Genomic DNA, 8,673 nt, shown 5'->3' with positions numbered 1-8,673 from the left:
CTACTGTGAACATATGTTTGTTAAATACAAACAATTAGTAAAATACAAAATATAATATAATACTGATTAATATATAATACTTCAATTTCGATGCCCTATTAAAGAATAAAATGTCCGTACCACAGCAGTTTTTGCGATAAACTCATAAATTCTCATCATATTGAAAACTGTGGGTGTGTGTCTACGTAACGAGAGTGACGACCGCAGCAGCCAATGGTAACTCTGATACCTCTGCTCAGACTCCTGGACCAATCAGAATTCACGACAAACATCGCTTGAGTTCGCTGGACGTCATCTGATTGGTGGATACTCTGCGTCGGCGTACGTGAGCGTCCTTCTCCTCGTTACGTCACATCGAGGCGAGAAGGAGGAAGTTAAAAAGCGAGTGAGGAGGAAATCTGAAGTGTGGTGGACCAGATCAGTGTGAGAGCTCGACTGTCATCCGGAGACTTCACGGTTTAACATTACACGCAGAAACACAATGGCTCAGTAAGTTTTGAAGTTTTTACTCATTCATTAAAGGTGGTAAGGTTGTGGTTAAATGCTGCAGACTTTCCACTTGTTTTGAATAATTTGTTGAAAATAATCTTCTTGTGTAAACGGAGCTGTTAGCTTGTTAGCTGGAGGGTCAGCTGCAGTGTTTAGAAATAAATATGGCGAGACATTTAACGTGAAACTTGAACGCTTTGACCGAGGTAATGGTTGCTGTGTGAACCCTGAGAAATGACGGACCTTTGAAATAACAAATGCTGTCAAACTTAAAGGACGGGTTCACTATTTTTCAATACTGCCTTAAACCAACAATAAGGTGCTCAATTGAATATTGAAATATGTTTCTTCTTGCTATGATTATTTGTCCTGTTCTTACTGACCATTAGAGGATCCATTCATAGTGTTTTTACAGTAAGTGATGGAGGCCAAAATCTACAGTCCTCCTGTCCAGAAATGTATTTAAAAGTTGATATGAAGTTAATATGAAGCTTCAGCCATTCAAGTTAGCCAGGACAAGTTGATTCATGTCAACATTAGTCTTTTGAGTGCCAAAGTCTCTTTTTATGTTACAATATGAGCGCAACAAGGAAACACGAAAATGTAATTTGGTAAGATGACTGTAAATTTGGCAGATATCCACATGGTATGACTAACCCAGACTGCTGAAACCTCATATAAGCTTCAGGTAAACTATTAAATGACTGTGTGGACACACTGTTTGAAAGGGATATATTAACAGCCAGTATGAACATGAGGAATGATTGCAACAAGGAAAACCTCTGACCACCTTACTCTCATTTTAAGATGATGTTCAGCTTGAGACCAAACTTTCATTAAATCTCATCTCTCTCTCTCCTCACAGAGCAGACATTGCACTGATTGGTTTGGCTGTTATGGGCCAGAACCTAATCATGAACATGAATGACCATGGCTTTGTGGTGAGATGATGACTAACTTTATTTTCACTACTCCTCACAGTAAAACTTGTTCCTCTGTGTTTTTGAAAAAAAAGTAATCACAATGCCTTTGCAACAGGTCTGTGCCTACAACCGAACTGTGTCCAAAGTGCATGCTTTCCTGAAAAACGAGGCTAAGGGCTCCAAAGTCATTGGAGCTGAGTCTCTTGAAGACATGGTGTCCAAGCTGAAGAAGCCCAGGAGGATCATCCTGCTGGTCAAGGCTGGACAGGCTGTGGACGACTTCATCGACAAGCTGGTTGGTAACTTTAGTTATAACTGATGTTCTGAACTGTGTTATAAGCATCTGACATCAGCTGTGAACGATTGAGTCCTTCCTGGTTTGTGTTTGTGAAGATTTCCTCATGTGTTCTTTCTCAGGTTCCTCTTCTTGAGGCCGGGGATATTATCATTGATGGTGGCAACTCTGAGTACAGAGACACAACAGTAAGTAGATAAGAATCACTGTTTAGCAGTAAATCTTTATTTTCTAACTGAGGATATTCTCACAGTGCTTTTATGTGTTTGTGTCACACAGCGGAGGTGTAAGAGTCTGAAAGAGAAGGGCTTGCTGTTTGTTGGCAGTGGAGTCAGTGGTGGAGAGGAAGGGGCACGTTATGGACCCTCACTCATGCCAGGAGGACATAAAGAGGCCTGGTGAGACATCACAAACTCCATATTACGGTTCATAACTCCTTACACTGTCTGCTGCACAGTCATACTAAACAGTCAACATGTTAAAACTGTGGATATTTCTACATTTTCATAAATAGTATTCATCACATTCATTGTGTGTTGTATTGCCCAAATTCATGAAGGTCATCACACTAAACACTTGCTTGTTTCTCTGTTTTTAAGGCCACACATAAAAGACATCTTCCAGAGCATTGCTGCCAAGGTTGGAACAGGAGAGCCTTGTTGTGACTGGGTGAGTGGAGTGGTTTTTTAATGGTGTGTATGTAATGTTTACTACAGTGATTAGTTAGGATATAGCAGCTATAGCATGATATGAACTCATCTCACTATAATCTGACTGTCTGGTTTGCTCTGGCAGGTTGGAGATGAGGGTGCCGGTCATTTTGTCAAAATGGTCCACAATGGTATCGAGTATGGTGACATGCAGCTAATTTGTGAGGCCTACCACCTGATGAAGGATATTCTGGGTATGGACCACGATGAGATGGCTAAGGTAACTATTAGTTATCTTCACAAGTGCTTTTTTGTCCCACTTCTGTGAAATGGCGAGCTAACTACAGTACGTGGCTGACTGTATTTCATCACACTCAGGTTTTCGACGACTGGAACAAGACAGAGCTGGACTCTTTCTTAATCGAGATCACGGCCAACATCTTGAAATACAGGGACTCTGATGGTACACATCTGCTGCCCAAGATCCGTGACAGCGCTGGACAGAAAGGAACAGGGAAGTGGACAGCCATTTCTGCACTGGAGTACGGCACACCTGTAACTCTGATCGGTAAGAGGAAGTAACTAGGATTTTAGACAAGGAAGTATCTGGTTTCCTTGTGTCTTTCCCAAATGCTGGCTGCATGTGTCATGATGACATGGCAAAAAGCATTACGTCACAGCTGCTAAAGTTTCAACATGGTGCCAAACAAATAAAAGGCAGCACACCCAATGATTATGTTTAGCTTTGCGAGGTGGCTAACAAACAGCGTGGCCAGGGTTGAACTTCTTCTAAGGAACTGTGGTAGATATGCGCCTGCCCCTAAGAAGATTGAAGGCTTTTCTAGTGGCCTGCTCATCTCAGGTGACATAAGGGGGATTTGTGACACTCTACAGCTTTGCTCTTTGCTCCTACTGTATGACAGCGTGCTTCATAAACAGACGAGGGCAAGCTTTGAGGTCAGGGAGGAACATTTAATAATTTGAGTAAAAAAAAGTGTCGTTATTATTATTGGCTCTGCAGATTGGCTGCCCCTCTAAACAGACAGTTTTAAAGTTAAAAGTAACATACATTAACTTTTAAGTGAGAGTTCAATAATGTAGCCTGACCATTTCGCAACAGAAAATGACAACCATTGTTCAGATTCATTCTTTTTTAAATGATTTGTTTTTGTTATTCCTGTCAGTGCTGTGGATCCTCTTGTGATGGAAAGAGATAGAGACCGTACAAAAGGCTTCATTGTGTAAGAGCTGAGCCTGTGTGTGTGTGTGTGTGTGTAGCAGTCCAACAGGCCGGCACAGTATGCATGGGCAGATTTCTGCATTCAAAAGGGATCACATTCCTCACAGAGTGTGTGTGTGTGTGTGTTGTGGTCTGTCAGGCTGGTACAGAATGCACAGGCAGATTTTTGCATCCAATGGTGATCACATTCCACACCAGGATAGTTAACTGGACACATTTTCTTTCATGGTATGTCTTTCTGTTGGTCTGCCCCTCCCTCTCTGGCTGTGCGTTGCATCACCGAGCTGTGCAGCTTTTAGCAAGTCATGCTTACCCAGCAGTTGGTTTTTTTTTAATTATCTTGTAGTAATCTAATTCTAATTGTTCAACCTGGCAACTGGCAGCCACTATTTTTGGTTTTTTAGACATTAGTAATCTCAAGTCCTGCTTTTATAACAGTGTTATTACTGTACTGAGTCATGCAGATGCTTGGTCATCATGTTTATCTTAGCATGTTATCAGCTGTGGCTTGGCTGCAAGCTGGAGACCAGTTCAGCTTATTAGTGTGTACAGTGAAGTCTACAAACCAATGTGTTTTGTGAGGTCTAAATAACTCTTTTATCTCCTCTATTCACATTCAGAAATTTCTGTTTCTGTGTGACGAATAATGTGACGTGTTCAAGGAGCTAACCTTGTTGTCTCTCTCCTGCTCTCTCTTCCTCTCTCTCTGTGTCTCAGGGGAAGCTGTCTTTGCCAGATGCCTTTCCTCTATAAAGGATGAGAGAGTGCAGGCCAGCCGGAGCCTCTCAGGGCCACAGGGGGTCAAATTCAACGGTGACAAGGCAGCCTTCCTGGAGGATATCAGAAAGGTACAACACAGAGTGGAGTATATGTGGAACAGTTAAGGGCACAGAAACTGGTGAGAGAAAGGTTGACTGACTGAAATATGAAACTGGTAGTGTTACAACAGATGCAATGAAAAAAAGAGTTAATACTGTAATACTGTGGCAGACCAGAAGAACTGGTTAGTGTCACTCACAGCTACGAAGGAACTCAAACTCCAGAGGTTCTAATGTGTCAGTTGAAAATGCATTTTGTACTCAATAAGTAATATTATCCCAATTATTACTCATGATTTCAGCTAGTAAATATGTGTGGAATTTTGGCTTTCATCAAACTATTCCTGTCTCAACCTGCACACAACCTCTGGAGAACCTTCTGCAGAACAATAAAAAGTAACCCTCTGCAGCAGCACTCAGAATTATGTTGCAATGATTAGTACAAGTACAAACATGCAGGACTGTGTGAGCTGCATCTGTGCTGTAGATGCATCAGCTGACTACAAACACACATAACCACTCTGTCAACATGCAAGTATTAGTTGCTTATGATCATTTAAAAATGTAAAATATGCTTTTTTTAAAAAATGTGACTAATATTAATTTAAATTAGTTTTGTTATATCAGAGTAAATACACTGTGTTTTTTTTCCTCCAGGCCCTCTACGCCTCCAAAATCATTTCCTATGCGCAGGGCTTCATGCTGCTGCGACAGGCAGCCATAGAGTTTGGTTGGACCCTCAACTACGGTGGGATCGCTCTGATGTGGAGAGGAGGCTGCATCATTCGAAGGTACATTTTATCTCATGTGTCCTCATAGCACAAGTTTGCCTCACTGCTGCCTTTTGCAACGCTCTGTCAACAGGGATGTTTCACACTGATGGTGAAACAAGTGGTTATGCAAGGGAATAGAGAACTTCTTAAGAAAATAGAAGAGAAAAATTGAGAAGTCTTTTGTTGAAGCAAGTTACTTTGTAATCTATTAGAAAGTTTAATTTGAATTTTGATTTAGAATTTTAAGTCAGGAGGAATAGTCATGTAGTACCATAAAGGAAGTTATTGACTATTTTTATCACTGTCCTGTGTTGTAATACTGGAGTGAGAAATAGAAATCAAAGAACATATGACCCTTCCCGTATAATTAGATTGAGAGAAGAATGAGGAAATGATAGTTGTGACATTTGCTTTGTGCAATCTGGCAGACGTTGCTTAAACTTCAATCAAATACAGAGTAATACTAGAGATGGGCGATATAGACAAAATCAAATATCACAATAGTTTTTACCAAATACCTCAATATCAATATTGTAGTAATATTGTAGGGACAAATATTAATGTTTTAACAAAATATTTACACAATATGATTTTTGATCAATAATCCTCAGTAATGTGGATATAGTGAGTAAAGACAAATAATAGAACAGCTACAACAGTCTTTACTTTACTATAATGCAGTCTCTAAAAGCAGGTAAAGACAACACCTTCACGCCATATTACAACATCCAATATCTAAGATGATATCTAGTCTATTATCACAATATTGATATAACATCGATTTATTGCCCAGCCCTTTGTAAGACTTTGTGTGTAGCCTTCAGTAGTTTTTAAAAGGCATTATGCTTATTAGAATGGAAGCTTGGTCACACTAAGTAGGGATACAATTAACTGTTTTTTATTTAACGTATCCAGTGAAATGTCCCTTTTATTTAAATCAGAATCTAAATGGTTATTTCTTGTCTTTCTCCTCCCCACTAGTGTCTTCCTGGGTAAAATCAAAGAGGCGTTTGACAGGGACTCTGAGCTGCAGAACTTGCTGCTGGACTCTTTCTTCAGTAATGCTGTGCAGGACTGTCAGGTATGAGGAACAGGGAAGTGGCAAAAGACCAACCTGCAACAGCCACATTGACAAAGACACACAAAACACACAAGTTATTTCCTCACTCCCTTTACCATGAAATGGAGTGATGCAACAGTACCACTTGTTGACTTAATCATCAGTAGGGCTGCAACTAACCATTTTTATCATCAGTTAATCTGTTGATTATTTCTACAACTAATCAGTTAATCATTTGGTCAATAAAACATCAAAAAATGGTTCAGAAATTCAAATTGACACAGCAGCACATCTTGTCAGCTATCTGAGACGCTGTTTTAGGAAGGTAGGTTAACAGTAATCCCTCCCACACGTCATTTATGACCCACTACAAGTGTATTATCAGCCACTAACAGTACACAGGTTGTGAGGTTAGGTTTTGGAGCATAGCAACCAGGATACATCGCTATGTCCATCTCTCTCCTCCACTCTGCACTCTGTGTCATGGATCTAGAAAGAGCTGCAGGTCTATGTGTGTGTTTGACCGAGGGTGGGGCTGAGCTATACACACACAAAGAGGCCACAACAGACAGGATAAAGCTCTGCATTCACACAAAAAAATGGCATTGTGGCAGTGATATGGGAATGTCTGTGGTCTAGAACATAACTGATGAGAAACAATCAGAAAATAAGGTTTCATTTATCTGATTCTTGACTTTGAATGGGGAAGAGAGGCCAACTTTGACTGCGGTGTTGACCAATGGTCAAATCCTGTGCAGTATACCTTTTTTTTTAAGAGTTCCTGGTTGAGATCTCCATATCAACAAACCCATAAAAAACCTACCTGAACAATATTTTCTCCTGTGATTATTAAAATGCAGCATGTGATCAGAGTTTACCCACTGGGTATTAAACATCACACAGACCCACTGAAATAGACCTGGTCTGTACCAAACTTCATTTGAATGAATTTTGACACAAGTCAGCTCAACTCTTAGTTACTAAGAACTGAGTGTCCTCGTGAAGACCTCTTTTATGTCTTCACATACACAAGAACTTTACTAAATTAACCTTTTTGCTCTCTTTGTGTAGGAGTCATGGCGCAGAACAGTCAGCACTGGAGTGCAGCATGGCATCCCCATGCCCTGTTTCACCACGGCTCTGTCCTTCTATGATGGTTACAGACATGAGAAGCTGCCTGCCAACCTCCTCCAGGTAAGGCAGCAGTGGAAGCTGCAGAGCCCACTGAGCATATGGCCGAGTGGGGGTATATCAGATTAGAAGAGATCACGTGTTTGTGAGGGGGCTTTCAGACCCTGACAGTGTAAAAATAAAGCTCATCTGTCCTTGGACTTAGTTTTATTTTTACCAGCATGAAACATGTTTTGAGTCAGTCATGATAAGTTCCTGGATTTTAAGATTTGTTGCTTTTCTTCTATTTACATATATAATTTGCAGTTTGACTTCATGTTTTAAGAAAACAAGCTATTTGGAAATGGACAGATTAAATAGTAATTCAATAAACTATTAGTTGCATCCCCCCTTTCAAAATGTTTTAGAAATGCGGGTATCACAAGTTGTGTTTTGTTATTTTAGGCCCAGAGGGATTACTTTGGAGCCCACACATATGAGCTGCTGTCAAAGCCCGGTCAGTTCATCCACACCAACTGGACGGGCCACGGTGGAAATGTCTCTTCTTCATCCTACAATGCTTAAGAATCTCCACAACACGCAAGAATACAAACAGGATGGGAGGCGGAGGACGAGGGGAAGTTACCTGTGAAAGAAGAAGAAATGTTACACATTCCATTTCTATAACCATGCCTGAATATTTAAGTTCAACCCACCCCAACAACCACCTTAATCTGACTTTTTACTCCTCTCAGAGATGTGTTGTTCCAGTTTTATTTATCATGAAGTGGAATCATAGATTATGTGTGTTTTTAAACTCTCCCCCCGTGTATTTTGGTGTGCCCACTTTTTTCACAGTCACAAGTGGGGGGCCAACAAAACGTGACTCCACCTGGATACTGTGGATATTGTGCTGGCTGTCAGGCTAATGTGCACCAGTCATGTTTGTCAAGGTTCACAGTGTTAACACTTGGATTAAGGTGAACCGTTGCACTGTACTGTATTAGGCTAAATAAAGATTTCAATCCCTTTATAATTAGCCTGTATGGTCCTTACTCCCCAGGTGCTGTAAACAGGATTGAGATGTGTTTGTGTGTTGAACTAAATTAAGTAACAAGTGATATAAGATGTCTGATACATAGACAGGATAAAAAGTTTAAAGGTTAACAGTTTGAGTCACTGACCTCTTCAGTGTTTTATACAGTCAGTGACATCATTAAAAACCTAACATGCATCCATCAACACTGCACAATCCCATTCATTTTTTTCAGTTACTGAAAACACATTTTTTAAGTATCAAGATAAAGAGTGTCAG

The 8,673-nt window shown here is 40.4% G+C and overlaps 1 protein-coding gene across 1 annotated transcript; it reads left to right on the top strand.

The window, feature by feature from the left end:
* The first annotated feature begins 381 nt into the window (after window positions 1-381).
* On the top strand, window positions 382-8,394 carry pgd (phosphogluconate dehydrogenase). The gene is made up of 13 exons (XM_053317769.1): window positions 382-489; window positions 1,355-1,430; window positions 1,528-1,707; window positions 1,830-1,895; window positions 1,987-2,105; window positions 2,307-2,376; window positions 2,503-2,637; window positions 2,736-2,925; window positions 4,315-4,445; window positions 5,073-5,206; window positions 6,170-6,269; window positions 7,320-7,442; window positions 7,824-8,394. The coding sequence occupies exons 1-13, from the start codon at window positions 482-484 to the stop codon at window positions 7,941-7,943; spliced, it is 1,452 nt and encodes a 483-aa protein (XP_053173744.1). The 5' UTR covers window positions 382-481; the 3' UTR covers window positions 7,944-8,394.
* The last annotated feature ends 279 nt before the right edge of the window (window positions 8,395-8,673 follow it).

Source organism: Scomber japonicus, chromosome 4, assembly GCF_027409825.1.
Source record: "Scomber japonicus isolate fScoJap1 chromosome 4, fScoJap1.pri, whole genome shotgun sequence".
NCBI lineage: Eukaryota > Metazoa > Chordata > Actinopteri > Scombriformes > Scombridae > Scomber > Scomber japonicus.
Note: the sequence above shows the minus strand (reverse complement) of the source record. Positions and strands in the feature narration are given on the sequence as shown.

Coding starts and splice junctions, on each gene's coding strand:
- pgd (XM_053317769.1), top strand. Junction 2,926..4,314: donor CACACCTGTAACTCTGATCG/GTAAGAGGAAGT, acceptor TCTGTGTCTCAG/GGGAAGCTGTCTTTGCCAGA. Junction 6,270..7,319: donor ATGCTGTGCAGGACTGTCAG/GTATGAGGAACA, acceptor CTCTTTGTGTAG/GAGTCATGGCGCAGAACAGT.